This window comes from Corvus moneduloides, chromosome 2, assembly GCF_009650955.1.
Source record: "Corvus moneduloides isolate bCorMon1 chromosome 2, bCorMon1.pri, whole genome shotgun sequence".
Taxonomy (NCBI): Eukaryota; Metazoa; Chordata; class Aves; order Passeriformes; family Corvidae; genus Corvus; species Corvus moneduloides.
In genome coordinates, this window is record NC_045477.1 from 109,053,939 (window position 1) to 109,076,069 (window position 22,131).

At 39.2% G+C, this 22,131-nt stretch overlaps 1 protein-coding gene across 12 annotated transcripts in view; it reads left to right on the top strand.

Annotated features, from left to right (window-relative positions):
• Positions 1–22,131, top strand: part of CNKSR2 (connector enhancer of kinase suppressor of Ras 2) — a 208,597-nt gene that overhangs the window by 22,592 nt on the left and 163,874 nt on the right. For all 12 annotated transcript variants that reach the window (XM_032100802.1, XM_032100801.1, XM_032100804.1 and 9 more), the window contains exon 2: positions 13,673–13,836. In XM_032100802.1, the coding sequence (XP_031956693.1) occupies positions 13,673–13,836 (164 nt within the window). The remainder of the gene's footprint in view (positions 1–13,672; positions 13,837–22,131) is intronic.

Genomic DNA, 22,131 nt, shown 5'->3' on the forward strand with positions numbered 1-22,131 from the left:
CCCATTCTTAAGTCTTACTCAGAATGTTATTTTTTAGTGAGCCCAAAGGAATTTGTGGTAGGTAACAGGGACAGTCATTTCTTTCAGTCATTAGCAACAAGGAGGAAGGCATGCAAAGTCAGCCAGAACTAGTATCAGAATAGTAATTATTAATTCATTCAGGTTTTACAAGTACTTGAAATTATCCAATTATGTCTGTCCAACCTTTTGTTTTAGGTATGTTTTAAAGAATAAATATGGAAAAAGGAATGTCTCATAGAGTAGAAAAATTAATACATATAACAAGTCCTGTTAAACTCAGCAGAGTGAAAATTAAGGTATTTTCTTTCACCTTTTTTGTTTTTGTCTTTTTCTTGATTTTTTTATTTTTGTGGCTTTTGATAAGGTATGGATGAGCTGCTAATGAAATACCCAGGATTTTTATTCTGATCTCTTCTTGCTTTTCAATACAAATAATGCTTAAATGTGTAGGAGATAATGGAGCAAGACCAGGAAGTATACTACAGTTGGCTATATCCACCTAGCATGGGAAATGCTAAACAGCACTTAAAATAAATCTCCTGCTGATGTGTTGTGGAAATGGGCAGGAATATCCATAATCGGTGCACTTTATCCCATGCTGACTGATACAAGTATTTTGTTCTACCAGCCAGGGTTGTTGTAGAATAAAGGATGAAGATCACAGAAAGAAAGCCCAACCTCAAAATTATGTCAGTGGTAAAATTTCACCTTTTTTTTTTTTTTTTTCCTTTTATCTGATAAGCTGTGGCATCAATAAACTAGAGCTGCAGTTGAACCCTAGCTTTGGTTGTTTGCCATGCCTTCCACATGCCTTGGGGCAAGGCTGTTTGTCAGTACAGCTAAGGGAAATGCAGGAGAACATCACTGTACCTTGTGCTGCCTTCTGGAGGGCTCTGTACAAGTAGAGCTCTCAGTGGTAGAATGTTTCCTGTGATGTTCCTGACCTCTTTCTACATGAATTGCTTGGGAGGCTGTGTGGCGTGCATCTTGCACCTCCCCACAGACTATTGTTGGTGTTGGCTGCAAGAGTGAAAAGTGTGGGGGTTTCAGGTTATTCTTTGGATTTTCCAGCATTAGGCCTCTGAATTGGTGAAGTAAATGCCTGTGTATATATGTGCATTATGAAATGTTAGTAACACTAAATGGCAGCATTTTGCACAAGTGTATTTAGTGTGTAATATTAATATTCAATGAAGTACCTAATCTTGTCTTCGGGAAAGAAGTTTAGGGATGGGTTTCATACCATTCATTTAGTGCTATGCAGTTAATAGTTAAAAATAAATTGTTATTATTTTTGTGTGCACACACATTACTTTCTATGTGAATGTTCATTTCTCTTTCCTGGGGATATAACATTGACAAGACTTGAAAGAGACTCATATGTCGCTGTAGATTAATTCAGTCTTTGAAGGGTCTAATTCCTAGTTACTGCTTTTTGCTCATATGGATAAATTGTACAAGCAAGTGATTATGCAAAATGAGACTAACTAAAGTTTAGCTTGTCACTGCAACAGATTTTTTTTTAAATTTATTTTTATGTATTTACAACTTAGGCAAAACATTATTTTGAAAAGTATATTGCTAAAGAAAATAAAAACCCAACAGATATATTTTGCCATGATCCAGTTGTTTGCACTTCCACTTTACAAGCTTGCAGACCATGTTGTAGATTTTACATGATGGAATGTATTCTTCACTTTTAGTGAGTGAGAGGAAGAGTGGGGAAGAGCAGGCATGTAAAGTTATCCTTGCATGTTCTCTTATGTAAAGCTCTCTGCTTTGGATATTGTTTGAAGCAGATTGCGTTAGCCAAGAAGCTTAAACTCAAAATGTTTTTACTTCTTAACATAGTCTGGATCTTTGCATATGAGAATGTAATAAAGCTGTATTTACAGGACTGTTTGTAAAGTAATTTGAACATTGAACATATTCTGTCCAATTATGGTTGGTGTCATTAGGGTTCTCTCCTAGTTCTGAAATCCTTCCTTAGAGGAGGCAGATAGAGCCAAGAACGCTGGATAGTTTTGCTGGTTGTAGAAGGAAAATCAAATGTAAGGAGAGGAAGAGTAATTTGAAGCATGGATGAAGTCATTGTATAAGCACTCCCAACCAAGCCTAGCATCTTGGTCCCCTGTTGCTCCAGAGAGAGGTTCAATGTAAGTGTAGCAAAACTACAGAATTGCTCCCGTTGCAAAATGAATTGCCTTGCTTTTAACTATGCTGCTGGGCTTTATCAAAACCACAGACCCTCAGTGAGGACATCACCAATTAAATCTTGAAGCCTTATTTGAACCATTAGCAGATTTCTCCAGTGGGTGGGAGACAGTGTAAAGTACAGAGGTAAAGCAAAGCTTTAACAACCGTTGTATTATTTTTTCGGGGACACAGTGTTCCAGCTTGTGCCAAAAGGATGCCTTCTGGCATAATAAATTTTTGGCAGCAAAGCTGGTTTTCATCATGAAAAACTCTAATAAAGAGTGTGGAGGGGTTATTTGACAATTTTGCATAATAGCATATATTAGTCCATGTGAGGGAGGAAGAAGAGGAGGGCCCTTCGTGTAACAACAGTGTGTTTAATGTGGCTGCTCCAGAACATGCTGTAAAAATGCAAACATGGGAAGGCATTTGAAAGGACGACCAGTACTTATTTACTTGCTTGGCTGGTGTCAGGGGTGTGCTTGGCTTACATAAACATCTTCTAACATTATAGGGTTTTTTTTCCCCTTTAATATATGATTCATTTATATTTTGCAAAGGTGTGGGATGGTTACTTAGGCATCATATGTGAAGTGATGAATATTAGAAGTATAGTTTTCCCTTTCTTCTTCAAGACACTCCTACACATATTGAAGTATTTGACCAGTGGTTTTAAGTTACAGATGTTTCTTTGTCATGTGCAGGGGGATGCACAGCTCTTTCTGCCCACAACTCTAAAACTATCCCAAGTCTCACACTGGGCTGAGTTGTGCGAACTCATTCTAAAGAGCTTCAAGCCTGGGAATTGCATGGGCGTTGCAAGAGGGAAAATGAATGGGAGGGAGTTCACTCAGAGTTTGAAGAAACTTCCCCTCCTGTCCTGCCTGCTGTGTGCTTGCACGTGTGATGGCTTTGCACTTTCTGTAGCTTTATGGTGTGAAGCACAGCTGCAAGTAATCATGGGAGACACTGAAAAGCTATGGAAAATTAAGACTTTCATATCTTAAGTCCTGAGGGAATGTTTCAGACTTAGCCCCTTCTAAACTGTTGACAAAGCCAATACCACACCTATTTAGACAAAGCCTTCCATCCCTAGGGAATATGGTGGTTGCATTTCAATGCTTACAGTAATATTGGGGAATTTGATAGTTTGTTGTTATGTGGTGCAAAATTGTTTGGGGGCAGGTGCTGCACATTAGTGCAGTTGTGCTCACAGATGTGCAGCTGTAGCCCAGGGCTGGGACAGATGGAGGGCTGGTTTGCTTTTGTCCTTTCCAGTTCTGACGCTGTTATCATGGTGGTGTGCTTGAGCCTTAGTGGTACTCACTTCATTAATATCATTAGTGCTCAGTGCTTGCTAGAGAGATGTGTTGGAGAAGTGATAAAGCCACATGCTGTTACGAGATGGGCAGTTGTTTCTCCTGTGTAAACCAGTGGTGTAGCCTCTTTGTGTGCTGGTACCAGAATATTGTATGTTTGGGGATAAGCTGCGTTGTAATCTTGTAAAGTTGCCTTGGTCCAGTACAAAGGTAAACCTCCCGAAACTTTGAAGTCAGAAGGACACTGCTGAGAAAAGCTTTTTGTTGTGCTCATTCATATGTTGCTTTGTATTGTATGGGGATCCAATTAGTAATAAAGTTACTCCTCATAGTTCGATGCATAGTAGCAAATTTTTAGGAAGCATCACATCCCTACAGTGGTAGTGATACAGACAGCTCTTTTACAAAGAATCATTTTAGAGGAGAAAAATGGTAGCATTTGAAATTTTAACATTTAATGAAACACAAATCAAATAGATGTTCATTAATGGTATTTGGATCCCTAATTTTATAATGGTGGTTGAAAAATGCCTATATGCTAAGGTAGTTGCAATGTATTCTAGTTTACTTGTGATAATTGGAGCAGGAACATGGTACTTTGAGAAAGAAGTTAAACATTGTTTGGACCCAAGGAGATTTCCCTTTCCTGAGGTACTTTGCAAACTACAGTACATGTGAAGAATGAGGGGAATGATTGTGAGAGTATGAAAAACTGCAAAGTGAAACAGAGTAGAAGTAAAAGTAGCTGTTGAGGGATTTGCCTTTATTAGCTAGCCTGCGTGAATTTCTTGGGAAAAGAGAAGTTTATTGAGCTTCTTGGGTCAGGGCCATGTCTCCTTGTGTGTTACTTTGTTCAGTCTCTAGTATTATGGGACCCTGAATGAAACTAGACTGGCTGGATTCTTAAAAATCATAAGCCTGGATCATAAAAATATATTATTACACATAAAGTGTCAATGTCACTTTTGCCTCTTGCTTTTTGCAAAGCTTTGGTTGTACATTCCTGTCGTCAAAGCTGTTTCAAAAATCATAAGGGAATAGATTTAAGTAGGAAAAAAATCAAGGCAATAATGGCATTTCCTCTTTGAAATTTTAGGGGAGTATTTAATTCAGTGTTTATAGTCTTACAATCTTTATAATGCTTGCACAACTTTTTGGAGAACTTCTGGGTTTGGTTCAGATATTTCCAGTTTGTCTCAAGATGCCTCTCCTATTGGGCTGAACTTCTAACCCTGAATTTAAAAATCTGTCATTTTATACATTTTACTATGAAAGTGAATGCAGACTTTCTCATCCCATCCCCACTGGGGCTGTCCTAGGCCCCTAAAGCTGGATGTTGTGTTTATCAGGAGTAAGTGAATGTGTTACTTTAATTTTGCTCCACTTGAGGGATTCCTGATATTTAATGATGCTGTGGATTGTTTGGCTCCTCTCCCTTCCACTGTCAAAGAGATTTCTGCTGCCATTATCAGCTGCACAAACTTTTCAGCACACTTCAGCATTTCTCATGTGCAGAGGCCACAGCTGTAGTTGAACAATGTGTTCGTTGTAATCCAATAATGAAAGTCCTAAATATAACAATAATTATAACCCCTTACATTGAGAACAATATTGATAATCAGGGATACTAATCCTTGAATTTCATAGAAATAAAGCTCGACACTGGTTGTTGCAGAGCACTGCATAACACTGTTATCCATGTTTTAAGATTTTAAATACTTTGCGAAACTAGTATGTGCTTGTGTAAAGATTTGGCTTTGCTATACAGATGGGCATAATGGAAGCAAAAAGTACACAGAGAAATACGAATGATTACATTTATCAACAGCTAAACAGAACACTGGATATTATTCTTGTAATTAACATGTCTATCTTGTCATAATAAGCTCTGATTATAAGTAGTCTAACTTATTTTATTAAAATAAGCCCTATTGAACACAGCACCCAGTTTGTTCTTGTGTATTTTTAAGTCATGCTTGTAATTAGTCTACATGTATGTTTTTGGTTTCTCTGTCTCCTTCTTTAATTTTCTTTTTTCAATAAAACACTTTTAATACTTGGTCAGTGTGAAATTCTTTGTAAAGTAGAGCTCTTGATGAGCCATGTGTGATCCACAGAGTCTTGACGTTTCTGCAATTTTCTGATGAACAGAATTGCCGTGTATTGCCAGCATGGCCATACAATTAATATATCCAGGTCTCATAAAAGTTTGCAATCTCAAAAAGAGAGTGTATCTGTAGGTACAGAAATAGCAAATCCTTCAGAGTTGGATTCCTTGAGCAGGATTTAATTGCAGAATTCATAGTGACTTGAGACAGTACGTCTTTGATCTCAGACTTCTGTTTTGATCCATTGCTATCACAAATACCACTCTTTGACTCCCAGGTTCTTGCCTAGTGCGATGCTATCTCCTTGTTTGCTTGTGGCTTTTCCTTTGACCAATCACAGGTCCTTCTCCTGGGAAGGACCTTAAAAAGAATAAGTCGAGGTCTAAAATATACTTCTATTTCAATTCCTTATTTTGTGTATCTCTTCACGAGCCTGGTGCTTCCTTATTTACCTCAAGGCTGTACACAGGACCTCTGATCTCGTTGCCAGGGTCTTGATACTTGTAGGACCTTTGAGAGAGGCTGAATTTGGATTATGTTGCTGCTTCTCATGTTCACATCTTCTCTCTTTTGAGTTTTTCATTTTACAAACTTAACACTTCTGGATGTAGTAGTATATACCCAGTGGATATAAAGTGGGTTTTTTAACTGTGTTTCTCTTTCAGTATCTAAAATAATAGTTTTTAGTTAGCAGTAGCTTTCAGCTAATGTTTTGACTGAACATTTGAAGGTTCCTAGTAAAAAATACATCTAAACTAAACTGCACATAGAAAACATGTAATCTTCTACTATATTCTATGAATATGCATGTTATGCTTGAAGGAATAATTATTTGGATATTCTTGGTAATTTTTAATGTTTTTCTTTAATGCTTTTGGAATTTTCTTTTACTCTGCTATAGTCAGAGAGAGGGGGAGAAGGGAGTGAGAGACAGAATAATTCTATAGAGTAAAGGACAGATATGTTTTGCAGTTAGAGGGCTCTCACCTGAAATTAAGGTAAGCAGTGCACAAAGTGATTGTCCAGCTCTTTTGCAAATACTGCTGTAATCCAGACATTCTTTTTTTCATTAATCCAATACCTATTCCTTAATCTGCTTGCAATTAATGTGTTGGGGTTTTTTTTCCAGTTTCAAATATGTCATAATGTTTTTTCAATTTGCACTGAAAGCTGCTTCTGGTGGTTCATTGAACATTCTTCCTACTGTGCTCCTCTGGGATGGGGCATTACTTTTTTGCAGCCATCCTGTTCACAGTAGGCGTTTGCCATCCACTGCACTTAAAACGTTCTGTTCTTTGCACCGTCTTCTGGCACTAATAACTGTGACATCTGTTTGTCACATATGAAGCCCAGGAGGTGCTGAAGTCCCTGAAGCAGTGAGCATCCCTTACGTGAGCATCACTTCCATGGGCAGAAGAAAATTGTCTTTGCCTCTCAGGTGGGGAAGCAGCTGGCTTGGCTAACCCCTGGTTTCTATGGTGACATTAAGATTGAGGGACATGGAGAGTTTCCAAATGCCCATCTCCCGTGTGCAGATTGTGGGGGAAACTGGCCTTTCCTAGTCTTGCCTCTCATGCTGTGGTTCTGAGGAGAAAACGTGAGTGGGGATAATTGCCTGCTGTGACCTGCCAGCAGTGTCTGTGCCCAGGAGCAGCTCTCTGGTGGAGGTGGAAGAGAGGGGGTAGTTTACTGCTTGGTTGCCTTGCTCTTTGCCATAACTAAAGCTTGTATTTTTGTACAATTAAAATGAATAGACTAGTAGCCTATCAGCTCTGGATTAGTAAAGCCCAGGTGCAAATGCATATGTCATAGCAAAATGTTTTAACTTACCAGGAACTCAGCTGAATATTCAAGTTTGAAACATATGTAGACTGATGAACAGTTTCAAAGGTGGTCAGTCCTTAGGAATAGTTGCCTTAAATTTAATGCATATTTAATGGTGAGCAGGGATAAAACAGCTGTAACTTTTGAGAGGTCATTTCCATCATGCTAGTTTAGGTAAAAATTTTGCAAATAGTATTTTGCAATATGAAAAGGCATTGGATAGTGCTGCATATATGCACACCCAGTTTATATTACATTCTAGCTTACTTTTCTTTTTCATGGCTTGGTAAATTCTGTGCTGTAGTCCATTGCTTGAATTTGTATTTGTTAAGGTATAAAATCTGATGGAGTTCAGGTACTCTTTCTGTTCAGATTTAAAGATAAATTTGCTTGCCTTATATTTAAAGAAAAAACAAAAGCCTGTCATTTTGGTTTTTTCTTGTTGTTGTTTCGTTTTGGTTTTTTTTTTTTAGTTAAGCTGTGTGCCTTTCCCTCCCATGCAAAACTATTCCGTGTATTGTTTGTATGTTACCGCTTTTCAGTAAGTGCTGCGTTTACAACAAGGACTTGCTCAGGGAAGTTGTCAGTTTGCATCCTCACTCTGATATACCAGGGGAGTAGAAATATATACTTCATTGTCAAAGTTTCAGGTATGATAGTTAAACCTGTAATGTTCATCATCTTTTCCTTAACCCTAACTGAAAAGGTGGCTGATAAGGACAGAAAGTCTGTTATTTCCACTGTTGTTTTCCAACCTTGAAGAAAAGTTCTTTTACTGCTGATTTGGGGAAGAATATTCTATCTAGTTGCCTCTGTTTTTAGAACTGTATCTTTAGAACTGTGTCGGAGCAGCTGATTTTTAATTCAGATCTAGCCATAGAAAAAGCCTACTTAATGTTTTTTAGTCTCTTAGAGGTGGGAGAAGAGACTGAACTGCTTGCAGAGGAGGAGCAGACTGAGATCAGAACCTCCAAATATATTTAATGGAGAGGCTCATTTGAGTTTGAATTACCACAGATGTGCATAACGCGTTGTGGCACTGTATTACAGGGCAGTTTGTTAGTTAGCTTGTTTCAAAAGATGACCTGTTAACACACATCAAAATAAGACAATACTTCAGAATGATCATGAAGTTATTAGTTAGGAGACTGTGAGCATGGAAGATTTCTCTGGAGGGTCCTGCTTATTCCAGAAAATCTTGTGAATAAAAAAATGAAATTAAACATTTCTTGATCAGTTTCTGTGATGCTCTTGTAATAAAAGGAATTTTGTAGAAATCTGTCTGATTTGCATCTGTGAACCAGTAAAAATTGTTAATGATTTGATGAACTCTGAGTAGGCCCATACAAGGTAGAACTCAATGACAGAGTAGGGGAAAAAAACCCAGCTCCGGTATGTTCTACTTGCAAGATAAACTTTTCTAGAGAAGTTTTGGGGTTTTTTTAATGCTTAAAGCATTAAAACATGCACAGTTTGTTTTGGAGGAGCTTTTTTATTTTTTTGCTGGTTTTATGTGTTTAATCCCACAGGTGAGGTAGAGCTTGCTTTAGACTTAACAGAGTTGTTCCTTTTCTGTCAATGCACAGAATGGTCCTTTTGTGTACATAACATCTCAGGTATACACACCAGCTAACAAAGATGGGCAGTGTATTAACATCTTAAATGCTCTTGTAGGCGAGAATCAAACGAGCCAGGTAATGAGTGTATAGTAGGATCTGGACAGCATTGCCAGACTCCATGGTTGATAGCATGTGGGGCAGGGGAGTCCTTCTTGACTAGTTAGCATCATTGGAGGTCTGTGTTTTTTCTGGAACTCAAGACCAGCAATCTTTCAAGGGGAAAAAAAAAAGGTTATAGTATATAGTTTCCTTTAAAAAGTAGGTTTAAAAGGAAGAGGACTATCATCATACAGTTTAAGAGGACTAGTGTCATACTTAGCCTCTCTTACTACTAGAACACCTGTGCCTTTACATGTACGCAAAAAATCTTGCAGTTACTTTGGGTATGGAGCAGAGTAGTTGAATATAAGACTATTACTTGTGTACTGACATCACAGAACCTAATTTGGATATACTCTGGGGCCTTACGCATCCAGAACATAATCATGAACCTGGCTTTTGGACTGAGGCCAATTCTTAAAGCACCCAGGAGTGCTGGATACATGAGAACCTTAATCTCACCCATGGCCAGGAACAGGGAGTAGTGCATCAAGCTGAGTTATTTGCTGGAATTCCTGTGGTATGTGGGTTGGGTGACATCCTCTCATATGACGGCATCTGGGGGAAGAGGCAGAGCAGACCTTGACAGCTAGAAAAATTGCTAACTATGTTGAGGTTGGGTGGATATTGGACTTGCAAGAAATTAGGAAAAGACAGTGCTCTTAAGAAGTTATTTTCGTTTAGCTTCCTCTCCAGGCACCTGATGTTTTTCGTACATCTTGTCCTGTCCCAAGTTAATGGCATCATCAGCTGGGAGCCCTTGTTCCCTGAAGCTCCCCTCCTGATGATTTGAAGGCAGCACCAGCTGTCTGGCTGTGTTGTGGCTCTGGGGGTAAAAGGTGTGGGAGAGGAATGCTGGCCTGTTTTGTTGGCCTTATTATTATCATCATCATCATCATCATTATCATCATCATCTGTGCACAGTTTTGTTTCCAAAAAGAAGAGGTCTTCTTTAATTTAGAAATAAAATGACAGAAATAAATTACTTTAAAAGGATGTTTAGGGAATAAGGAGAAGTATTTGTGGCAAGCTATTCTGAAGATGTCATCCAGTATATGGTCAAATTATTTTGTTTTTTCCTGGCTGTAGTTTCTATGAAATTGGTGAGTCAAACAATTGTCAGTAATATTCTTGTTGTCTTAAACTTTTTTCTTACCCTGTAGGAACTAAATTCATCCATCTAGATTACATCTGAATGACAAAAATATTTAGGTAGCAGGAGGAGGAAGGGTAATGCCTTTATGTAGAATTATCTGTCAGTAACTGTTTGTTAAGTGCATCTGTCATGTCTTATTCTGGATTTGTGTTGATAGTGCCTTAACTGGTGATTCATTTTTTGATACCTGATGATGTTGATTATTTTAATGTTACTCTCATTCAGCAGTCTATGTAACCAGTGTGGGTCTTAAGTTTAGGTAAAGCACAAGTACACTGAGCCCCTCACCTAGATCATCAATAAAGATTTTAAAAAGGCCTCAACACTGAGCCGTGGGGAACATCACTTGTGACCAGCCACCAGCTGGATGAACTCCATTCACCACCGCTCCCAGAGCCCAGTCATCCAGCCAGTTTTATACCCAGCCAAGAGTACACCCATCCAAGCCATGAACAGCCAGTTTACCCAGGAAAATGCTGTTGGGAAGCAGTGTCAGAGGCTCTGCTGAAGTCTATGTAGACAATACCACAGCTTTTCTCTGATTAACTAAGGGGGTCACCCTGTCACAGAAGGATTGGTAAAGCAGAACCTGCCTTTTCTAAATCCATGAGGGCTGGGCCTGATCCCCTAGTTGTCCTGTATCTGCCATGTGATTGCACTCAAGAAGAGCTGCTTGATGAACTTTCCTGGCATCGAGTTCAGACTGACAGGTCTGTGGTTACCCAGCTCCTCTTTGCAGCACTTCTTGGAGATGGACATCACATTTGCTGACCTCCAGTCAGCTGGGATCTCTCCAGTTAGCCAGGGCTGCCGGTATATGATGGAAAGTGGCTCAGTGAGCACTTCCACCATCTCCCTCAGTACCCTTGGATGGATCCCATCCGGCCCCACAGACTCGTGTGTGTCTAGGTAGTGTAATAGGTCACTGACCATTTCCCCTTGGATTATGGACACTTCATTCTTCTCCCCATCCCCGTCTTCTAGCTCAGGGGGCTGGGTCCCTGGAGAACAACTGGTCTTGTTACTCAAGGCTGAGGCAAAGAAGTCATGAAGTACTTCAGTTGTTTCTTCATCCTTTGCCACTGTGTTTCCCTCCACATCCAATAAGGGCTGAAGATTCCCTATGGCTCTCCGTTGGTTGCTAATATATTTATAGAAACACTTTCTTTTTTCTTTTATGGCACTGGCCAAATTAATTTTTAGTTGGGCTTTGGCCTTTCCGATTTTCTCCCTGCATAACCTCATGACATCCCTGTAGTCCTCCTGAGTTTCCTGCCCCTTCTGCAAAAGGTCGTAAACTCTCTTTTTTCCTGAGTTCCAGTGAACGCTCTCTGTTCAGCCAGGCTGGTCTTCTTCCCCAACAGCTCAATTTTCACCCAATCACAGAATGACAAAATAATTCTGAGTTGGAAGGGACCCACAAAGATCATTAAGTCCAACTTTTAAGAGAATGGTCTGTACAGGGATCAACCCCCCCAACTTTGGTGTATATTAGCACTATGCTCTTACCAGCTGAGCTGATCTGAGCAGCTGCTCAGAAGGGAGAGGGCCTCTCCTGCCCTTTTAAGATTTCTTTCCTGAAGAATGGCTTGAGCAACTATCAGATTAGAAAGAGCAATGAAATGAAGGCATAGCTTCAAGTGCTTGATTAACCTAGACGTTTAAGTGGCTTTGTTTTGGAGGCAGAAAAACAGGCAACAGGCTCTGGAAGGACATGGTTGAAGTCTGCTGGAACTGGGGACTTTCTCCTGTATCTTGAGGCTGGAGTGTTTCTTTTACAGCATGTTTGTGTATGGTTTAGTTTCAGTGTGTGAGTTCTAGAGGTTAAAGCCCTATGAATATTGTGTTGGTGTAGCAGGGACAGAGTGTGGGTGACTCTTGTCCAAGGGCTGAACCAGGAACGACAGGCTGGCCTGGTACTGGGGCATCCCTGCCTGCAGCATGTTCCTCATGCGAGTCTCTTTTGACGTGTGGCTACACCCTAAAAGGCACGAATGAGAACCAAAAATGCAACAAAACCAGTTTCAGAGAAGCTTTATGTTGTATACCAGGGCTCTTACAGGATAACTGGGGCTGAGCAGTCAGATCAGTCTTCTATCTTCCACTTATCTTCAGATTTTTCAGACATTTTGATTAGCAAGTAAGAATGTTCTTGCTTCCTTCCAGTCTAATGAGCAGATGTCTTTTCACTATTAGGGGTTTTTGAAGACATTTGTCAGAAAGGTTATATCTCTCAGGAATCAGCAAAATTAATGCATTCAGAGTTTTGTCAGTTCCTGTTGCTTGGTAGAAGTCATGTTGATCCATTGGAAAGTATTCAGACAGAAATGTTAAATGGACCACCAACTACCCGAGTCTTACTTATCCCTTTGGTACATGACTGTACATGCTGCAGAGCTTCTCTGTACTGTCTGGCTCTCTTGGGCAAAGATTGATGGGCAGGAGATGTGTGATTCTCTCACGTTCTGCAGTGCTCTTTGCTCCAGGTGAAAACATGTGGTCAGCTGCATGTCGTTGACTCATAATCGAACTGGAAAGGTAGAATATGGATGCCCCCCAAAGCAGGACCTCTACAACCCTGCATTCAGCCGTGTCCTGAGCAAATGTGCTGCATGACCTTCTAGGATATTATTTGGTACAATGGGCCTGTGTCTGCTTCCTGATCACTTTGTTCTGAGAAGTGCACCCAGGTCTTGAGTGGCTTTTCATGCTCGTTTGCATACTGTGACTCCTTACAGGTTCTCTTTGTGGTATGTTGAGCTGGATCTGCTGCTGCACTTGGGCCCCTGTTTTTGCATTTGTAGTGTTACTGCCTTTCCTATTCTTTAGTGCTCTTTACAGCTTGTTTTAGCGGCTGGCATGATCTGTGAACTTCCAGTTGACTCAGCAATATGTGAGTGACCTTGGAGTAGGAGAGACACTGTGGTGTGGTGCCACTTTCTGTTTGACTGCGTGTTCCATTGTTCTCCCCTCTCCCCTCACCCCTCTCCCCTCTCCTGTCTCCTTCCAGATGTGATGGAGGCATCCCTAACATACCTGTTATTAGGGGCTGCCAGATTGACATTCATAGCACAGTAAACTACAAGAATTCAGGGCTTTGGTCGGGGTTCAGGAGCAGTTGGTATCATCCACAAGTGAAAAAAACATGGCTGCCATAGCTCTCCAAATCTTAAGGTTTCTGGGTAACATAAGGTTTTTGTAATGTTAATATACTTCTCTTAAAGATAGGACAAGAATCCTCTGCTGGCTTAATTTTTGGCCAGTTTCAGTTCCTATGGCAGTACAATGTTGCTAACTTTTTTCTTCCCTTCTTCTGTCCTTTCGTTTCAGGTCTTGATGATTGCCTGCAGCAATATATAAAGAACTTTGAGAGAGAGAAGATTAGTGGTGACCAGCTACTGCGAATTACTCACCAGGAACTGGAAGATCTTGGGGTCACACGGATTGGCCATCAGGAGCTTATCTTGGAAGCAGTAGACTTGCTCTGTGCACTGGTAAGCTTCTTGGGGCAAAGTGGGGAGGGGTGAACAGTGTTTGCATATTCACACTTTCTGTGCTCAAATTGCTAGTCCTAAAGGCTATCTAAGCAGCTCAAGAAACTCCTGATTTATAATATATGAACAGTTTAGCATTTTAAACCAGGGGCAAGATAAAGGGAAAAGTCTATTGATAGAATGATGCTTGTTAAATAAACTGGTATCAGAGATTTAGGGCTTGCATATCTGTTATATTATCTATTATAGAATAAAAGTTTGTCTGAAATCACAGTAAAGCTTGACTGGGTTTGGTATGGAATGTAAAATAGTTATATATGTGAATGGAGTAATGGAGTATTGGTTGCTCTTTATGAACAAAATGTTCTGATGTTAACCATGGCATTCTTCACTGATCCTTTCATGCAAATTATGTTTTAGATGATTTCTTGAGCCTGATGAACCATAGCTGCTCGTATTTCACAGTAGAAAGGATTAAATACTGAAATCATGATCTTATATGTAAATAATATATAAATTTTTGATGGAGCATACGGAAGGATTTTGGTAATGGTCTTTTCAGTCAGGTCATGTCGTGCATAACTAGGATTATCTGCTCAGTGAGGGGTGTGGTGCTGACTTCACCCTTCTTAGGAACTTCTGGTGTAAAGATTAGTGATAGATTGGGCACACTGCATTCTCCACTGTAGAGAGGATTGTGAATAGCTCTGTTAAGATGTACTTCACTGCCTAAGGTGGTGTTTTGTGGGTTTTTAGTACATATTATTTTTCAAGCCTCAGAAGGAGCTTTTAAGAAAGCTGAATCCTGGGAGAGGCAATCAAAGATGGTAGGCTGAAAGGCTCTTCAGAAGGGCTTGTCGGTTCTCTATATGCAGCAGCTTTTCTGAATACCCTCTTGTTGCATTTTTGGGGTGATGTGAAGTGTAATGAAAATGAGAGAGTGAAAAAAATAAAACATACCCCCAAAAAAAGTTAAAAAAGGGAGAGAAGGGCTTTTTCATACAGGAAAACATTTGATTTTAACCACAGATTATCTTCTGTAGAATACTGTTTCTGATAACATTGCGATGTGACTCAGTGCAATAAGTTAACTCATCAATTAGTTTTTTAAATAAGGAAGCTGCAGGCTTAAAAAAATGCTACTGATATAGAAAGGAACATAAAGAGAGTTATTCACAAAGTACTTTTTTGATCAGACAGTGCAAAAGAAAACAAGAAAGTAAATACTTCAGTTAAGTGGGAAAGATAAAGTATAAGTTAGGGTGAACACCCATGACCATTTTTCCCAATCACACAGAGAAACAGATTGTGGCTCTTTGAAAAATAAAGTACTTTTACAGAAAAAAACCCCTTGTTTATTAGCTGAAATTTCTTTTTTCCTTGGTATGTAATTACAGATATTATCTTCAGACAAACAAACACAACTTGTCATTGTAGCTTCTTTATCTTAGGCAAAAGTATATGGAACTAAGTTAAATATAAAATAAGGAATTTGTAGCAAAGGCTAACACTGCATCTTGAATGCATGCAGTAAATCTCTCCCTTCGTGGTCTTTGTTGCACATACAGTGTTGTGTGCTTTTCTGAATTTGTCTTAAAGAAAATTGCTAAAACACATAGCTAAAACACAATAGCATGAGTTCAGATTGCAGCTTCTAATTTAAGATGAGGTTTTTGCAGTCTCACAATTGGCTCCTGATGGCTCCTCGGGGATATGAAATGTTATTGTTGTATTGATTTTAGTGGACTTAATTTGAATTTATTGTTCACCAATCAGATAAACCTCTTAGAAAATTTAATTCAGAGGCAATCCTTTTGGCTGTATTGGTCCTTTACTTACAGGCTTTTCTTTTTTTATTGCATCAGTGAATGTCTATCCTGGGTAGGGCTTGCCTTTTCTTCTGATTTGACTCTAATATTAGCTGTATTGTTTAGGAGAGCATTAGGCCTATGACTCTCCAGTGTAGGATAACTGCTAATTCAGATAGTCACTATGCAAGATTTTCTTTTTCTAATGATCTGATTTTTTTTTTCTGTTTCACTGGAGTTTGACAGAGGTTCCATGATAGAACTTAGCATGAGTTACAAAATATATGATCCAAATGAGTTAACATCTCTTTGGATGCTGGAGATGATGGGTAGCAAGATGAGCTATGAATAGTAAAGTTAATTATGCCTTGCAAGCTTAACCCCTGATTGATTTAAAAGTAATTATTAAAAAACCAAAAGGATTGTTGCTTCTGCTTCTCCCCCCTTTCTCTCTGAGTTAGCGAGTGACCACCTAAACAGTTTTTGGCATTGAGGAGAAATGAGGGGACAGAACCCTTTCCACTGTTCTTCTCTGTTCCTGCTCTACAGAGGAGAGTTTTCCAACACAAAGTTGCTGTCACTTAGGAAAGCTTCTGCAATATTGATTGCTGATGTGCTTTATTCCTGCCCCTTTCCCCCCCTCTCCCCCTGTATTTTTTGGGGGTAAACTTCTCCTTGCAGTTTCTGCCCTGGCAGCTGTTGATATGGCAAATGGCAAACCAGCTGCTTATGTTGCATGCCTATAGTTCATGGGGCTACATTTTCGTACTGGGCGAAAGTGGAGAGCCTGAGCAAGGATATCTGGCGGGTGTGAAGAGAGCAAGGCACCCCAAGTGGGGGCTCTTTGAACTGTGCTAAACACCCAAACTGCCACAGTAATAGCTGGAAGCCAGTTATGATTGGTAACGCTGTTTAAAGGATGTTCTTCATGGGTTTTTGACAGAAAGTGGGTGGGTGGCTGGCTATGGTCTCTCACATTATTCGCCTCCTGTCATAAGCGCCTGCAACAAATGGATCCTCCAGTGTTCGTGAGCTGATCAGAGGACGAATGGTGGCCTGTGCTATCCATCTTCAGTACAGTCTCTCTTGGCTGCCAGCCTGCCATCCTCTTGACAGCAGAGCAAGCATTCTGGTGGGAGATTCACAGGTTTTCTTTTCCTGTGGTGCTTCAGAGAAGGAGGAACAAAATTTTTGCCCAGCTGCTACTGCTGTTACAGGTCACAGTTGCTGATAGTGGTGGGGGTGTACATCCTGCATACCGTCATTGGAGCTGAATGTGCTCTGGGAGAGGGCAGGCAACCTAACTTACATGGTTTGTCTCTTCCCTCTCTCCTTCAGACTGTGAAGGTGGGAGCATGTTCAATAGATTATCATGCCTCGGTGCAGCTTTGTGTTTTATAAAATCCATATGTCAGAAAGGGCAAGATAAATGAAATGTTCTCTGTGCTTAAAAGAAAGGAGTAGTGAGGTCTGTGGTGGTGTTTTGTTGCTGCTAAGAGTTTGTTGCATGTTTTTCAAGGTCAGAAACCTTGATGAAAAAACTATGATGGATATATGCTGGCAGACTTACTTTATTTCCAGCAAGACAAGTCTCTTGTTCTTCTCTTTCTGTTTAAATTGGGACATGCAATCACACTGGTGGTGTCAACAGGTAGATTTTTGCTTGATGTGGAAGGGCATTTTTATTTACACTAACAAAATCACCCAAAGTAATTGACACCTCAAAACTGGTTGAAAATGGTAAACTAAGGAACAACATGTCCAGCTCTAGAGATACAGAAGAAACTACTGAGTTTAGTGCCATATTTCTCCACTATTCCCAGGTAATAAAACATACAGTTGTTCATCAGTTCTAACAATCGCCATTCAGAGCTTAGCCTCAACATGATCCTTTTCAGTATGTGTGTGAGGGTGAAGCTAGTCTAACACTGCTTCACATTCAATCATTAAACAAACAACAGTGTAGCAGACCTTCATCCACACATGAAACGTGACAAGCCTTGTTTCTTTGGTGGTTGCTTTAAAAACTGAATGTGAATGAACAATGCCAACAGAAAGTAAAATGAGAAGAAAAGGAGATGATGCTTACAAGAAGAGAAATGCATAATAAAGAAAAAATTGCTTAGATAATGCCATCAGATCACTGTATCAGTCACCAGGTTTGGAGTGCATCTGGAGGTCTTGTAGCTCCTGCTATGCATAACTGGCGTGAAGAAAGCAAATAAATGCACATAGTTCTTTTTCCATCATCTGTTTGTCAGGGGATGGTATTTCATTTACCAAAACTGGGTATGACCATATTTTGCTGAATGTCCACAGACTGTAAATTTTATGTCTACTTGGTGTCATTTTTTTCCTAGAAAACACTATATACTGCCTGGAGAATACAAAGACTGAAGACTGCACAGCCAAACATGGCTTCTTCCATCTTTAAGAAAATAATCTAGTTTACCACAATGCCTTGATAAATGCAATGCCACATGGAGATTCTATTTGTTTTTAGTTTTGCTTTACTTCTCCTAAGTATTATGTTCATTTTGTTTACATGAAGATTAAATTAGTTTAATTTGATCTTGCAAATATTTTTTACATAGAGATCTTAAAGTAGGAGATATGTTCTTATAAGAATATTTGAAAAGCTTCACAAATAATTTTTGAATGCTCTAAAGTTTTTCTTTAACAAAGAACTTTATAATGTCCCTGTGAATTTGCAAAATAATTTGTCAGGGAATCTTCATTTGTGTTGAATAGAATTTGGTTAAAAAAGAAAACAAAACAGTTTTTGCTTTATAGAGCATACTGTTCTCAGTACGAGTTTTCATGCTAGTTAGTTAAATCTGCTATGGCTGCACAGGAATTTATTGCACACTATATTTGAATTTGTAAAGATAGAAGATTGCAGCCAATGAAATAGCATTATTATTTGGCAGAGAAAACATTGGTGTGCACTAACAGCATGAAATTACTTATCATTTACCACTAACACAAAACATTTATATGCAAATGAATGTAAAAAATAGACCTACTTTACCCATGAATGATTTGATGCCTCTTAAGAATTATGCCTTTTATCTTAATTTCATCTTCCTGCCATTTCTCACACAGACATACTTTCCTTTGCACTTATCACTAGTCAGATCTTAAAACTGTTTTGTCAGTAACAGTGAATATTAGACTTAATCATCATAGTGCTAAATGAGGAAGGCTTCATTTCTGAATGGAGATTTGTATGTACTGAAGGTGGAATTTACTGTTAATATTCTGAATGCTCATAGCAGAAAAATTACTTACCCTTTTCACTGTTGCCCTTTGCAAGTTAAAGTTCTGCTTATATATCATACATCAAGTGTCTTCCTGTGCTCAGCCTGAGCTAACCTGACTGCAGTGTAGGAAATCCTGAAGTCTATCACCAGATCAATAAAGCTAAGGAGCTAAAGAGTTTCTGGTAGCTCATACAGATCACATTGAAAATGCGTTAGCAAATCTTTTACACAGAACTGCGGTAAACCCCGTGGTGTGCCAAAGGCAGTAAATATGTCTGTATGCAAAAGGTGAGCATCCTTCTTCCCACCAGCCTCAAGAATCAGTTTTGGATCCCAGATATGTTTTTAATTCTGGGGTGGTTTTCTTTTTCTTTTCTTTCTTTTGTTGGTTTTTTTTTTTTTTTTTTTCCTTTGGACTACTTAGAGGTTTGGGCAAGTATGAAATACATACACTGGTTCATAGAGCCATAGCATGGTTCAGGTTGGGAGGGACATTTATAGAGATGTAAACCCCTAGTTAAAAGCAGACTGGATAAAAAGAGCTGTTACAGTTTAAAACGTTTTTAAAAGGTAGTGTGTTCACAACAATACTTCCTTCCTTTTTCAGAAAATTATTTTAAACTGCTAATTAGCTTTTTAAGACTTTTGGAAATGCATGTAACTGAATATGGAACTGGTAGTTTGAATTACAAAGAAATAAGAGCACTTGGCTGGCTGGGGATAAAATTACATGAGAAAGTAGAAAAAGAAAAAAGTAATGAGTACTTGGTCTTGCAGAGTCTGTTGGTTGAACAAGAATAGTTTATTGTTGATTGAAAGAAGAACAGTTTATATAATTGCTCTATTAGTGCTGCAAAGCATGGCCAGGGCTCAGCTTTTGCTTGATTGTGGTGTAGAAAAAGAAGGGCATTTTTCAAGAAAGGAGATAATGATGGTGACTATGAATCTTTCCTGGGTTCTGCAAGGCTATAAATATCATGCACCTGAGTTTTTTCTGACTGTAAACATTTAGGACAAATATTTATACTCTTTGAAACCATTTGCCTTTTAATCAGTGTTTGTTTAATAATTGCAGTAAATGTTAAGTGTCATTTGAGCTATCTGGGGTTTCTGTCCTTATCTGCTTATTCTGTGTTTATGAAACAGATGTGTTAGGATCATGTGTTGTGCACTTCTAAATTACCCCATGTGTCAGTGCTATTTGAAGGAGAGATAACCTTAGTGCTGGCATTTTGAGATGCTGGAGGAAGGGCCGTTAGAAATACATGTTGTAGGCAGATCTGATGAGGTATAACGTTACATAAGGCACCTTCCGTATGACAAGCTGTGATATCAGTTGCTCGCAGCTTTGGGCTGGTAAGCTATCTGCCTCATACTTTGTGGGATGTGTTCAGCCAAATGTTTTGGAGAATGAGGTTCAGATGCATTTTGTTCATTTTCAAAATCAACTTCGCAGGCGAAGGTTAGAACTTTTCTTGGTGAATTTTTGTCCACCACAAATTTTCAGGTGTGGTTTTGAAATTTCTGCCATGTGCTGTGGTATTCATGTGATGCTGTTTGGATTATCCATTTAAAATCTTCCTCAAGCTTCTCAAGAAATGAGGACCCTGTGAACTTTACTGTTTCCAGGTTGCTTGTTTAAAAGCAAATAAATAACACATACAGAAAGGATACTCAAGAATTAAGTGTGGAAGATGAAAGCACTGAAAGATAGTGAAGAGAAGAATTAAACTCACTTGAGGTGATTTTAAGTCCATTTCTTAGCAGCCATATGCTATTCTTGCCTAAAACTCCTGTGTTCATCCTGTGAATAAGTAGAAAATGACTTTTTATTGCATTAGAGAGAGCTTACTATTTCATCCCTGTGATAGTTATCTTTATTACTGGAAGATACCAGATATAATTGAGCAGTTTCACTTCTTTACAGATAATTTATTACTCAGTACAGCTATCTAGACTATAAAATTTGTCGTTTTGAAAGGTTGCCATTTTCTTCTTTCTTTAAATTATATTGCTTGTGTGTGTTACAAAAAATATTTACCAAATTAAAAAAAACCCTTTACCTTCTTCAGTTTATACAATCCTGGTTGCCTTCTGCAGAGGAGCAGCAGAAATTAATCGATGTAAGCACTGCTATCTGCTCTGCTGTCTGGTGAAAATACTGCTTTTATTTTCTTCTTGCCCTCAAGCACCAGTGTTACAGTAGCATCTTCATTTCCCATCTTGTGTCTCTTCAGTAGATGTTAGCACTGGTCACTGCATGCCTTTTGCTCCACATGGTTTCCAGCAGTATGGTTTTCATGCCTTTTGTTCCACAAGGTTTTCAGCTTTCTGGGCTGAAGAGAAGACACAGTGATTTAGAAAGGTGGGCAGAGAGGCCATATGCTCATTTCCCTGTTGTGGAGTGTTTGTAGGAGTCAAACAGTGTCACTGAACTTGATGTAGCATTTCTGCTTGGAGGCATAGAGGTATTTGTGGTTCCATAAAAGTTGTGATTGAGACAGCTGTTTTAAGGGGTTTCTGGATTTGTTAATGGGACTGTGGTTATGTCTGTATTGCATGTTGCACTGTGTTTATATCTGAGCTTGGCTTATTTAGGTAGCTGAGATGTCCTTGCACTTGCAGTGGGCAGTATAAAAATACCCTAAACTGAGGTCCTGGCATCTTCTAGACTGTCTGAGCCAGCAGAGATAGTTAGCACTGTATGTGTTAGGAACCCTTTACTTTTCAACCTGTGCTAACAGTGTCAGATGCACTTCCCTGCCAGCAAGAGTCAAGTGAATTTAACACAGGAAAGAGGTGAAGTCTAATTTTTTTTTATCATTATTATTACCATTTTTTTTAATTGAGGGAATCAGGGAACACAACTACTGAACATTGATCAAGCTGTAATTTTGCTTTACTTCCACATTTGGTTAGTGAACTCTCTTCCTGCTCATGGGGTGCTGGTGAAGGGATAGGCTGGCAGAAGGACCAGGCTGGTTCTTCTCACAAAAATACCCAGCAAAACTCATCAGTGGTGATTAGAGCTGCTCTGAAGAAAAGAGCTACAATTCCTCACTCACACTGTCATGTGAAGCCACAGAAAAGTAATTAGCAGGTAAGATGTCTTTTAATAGCTCCCACCACCTTTAGTTCAAACACCTGCTGACAAGCTATTACTCTGTGTAGCTTAGCTTCATCAAGTTCTTGTTTTATGATTGCCAGAAGAGACTCCATTAGAG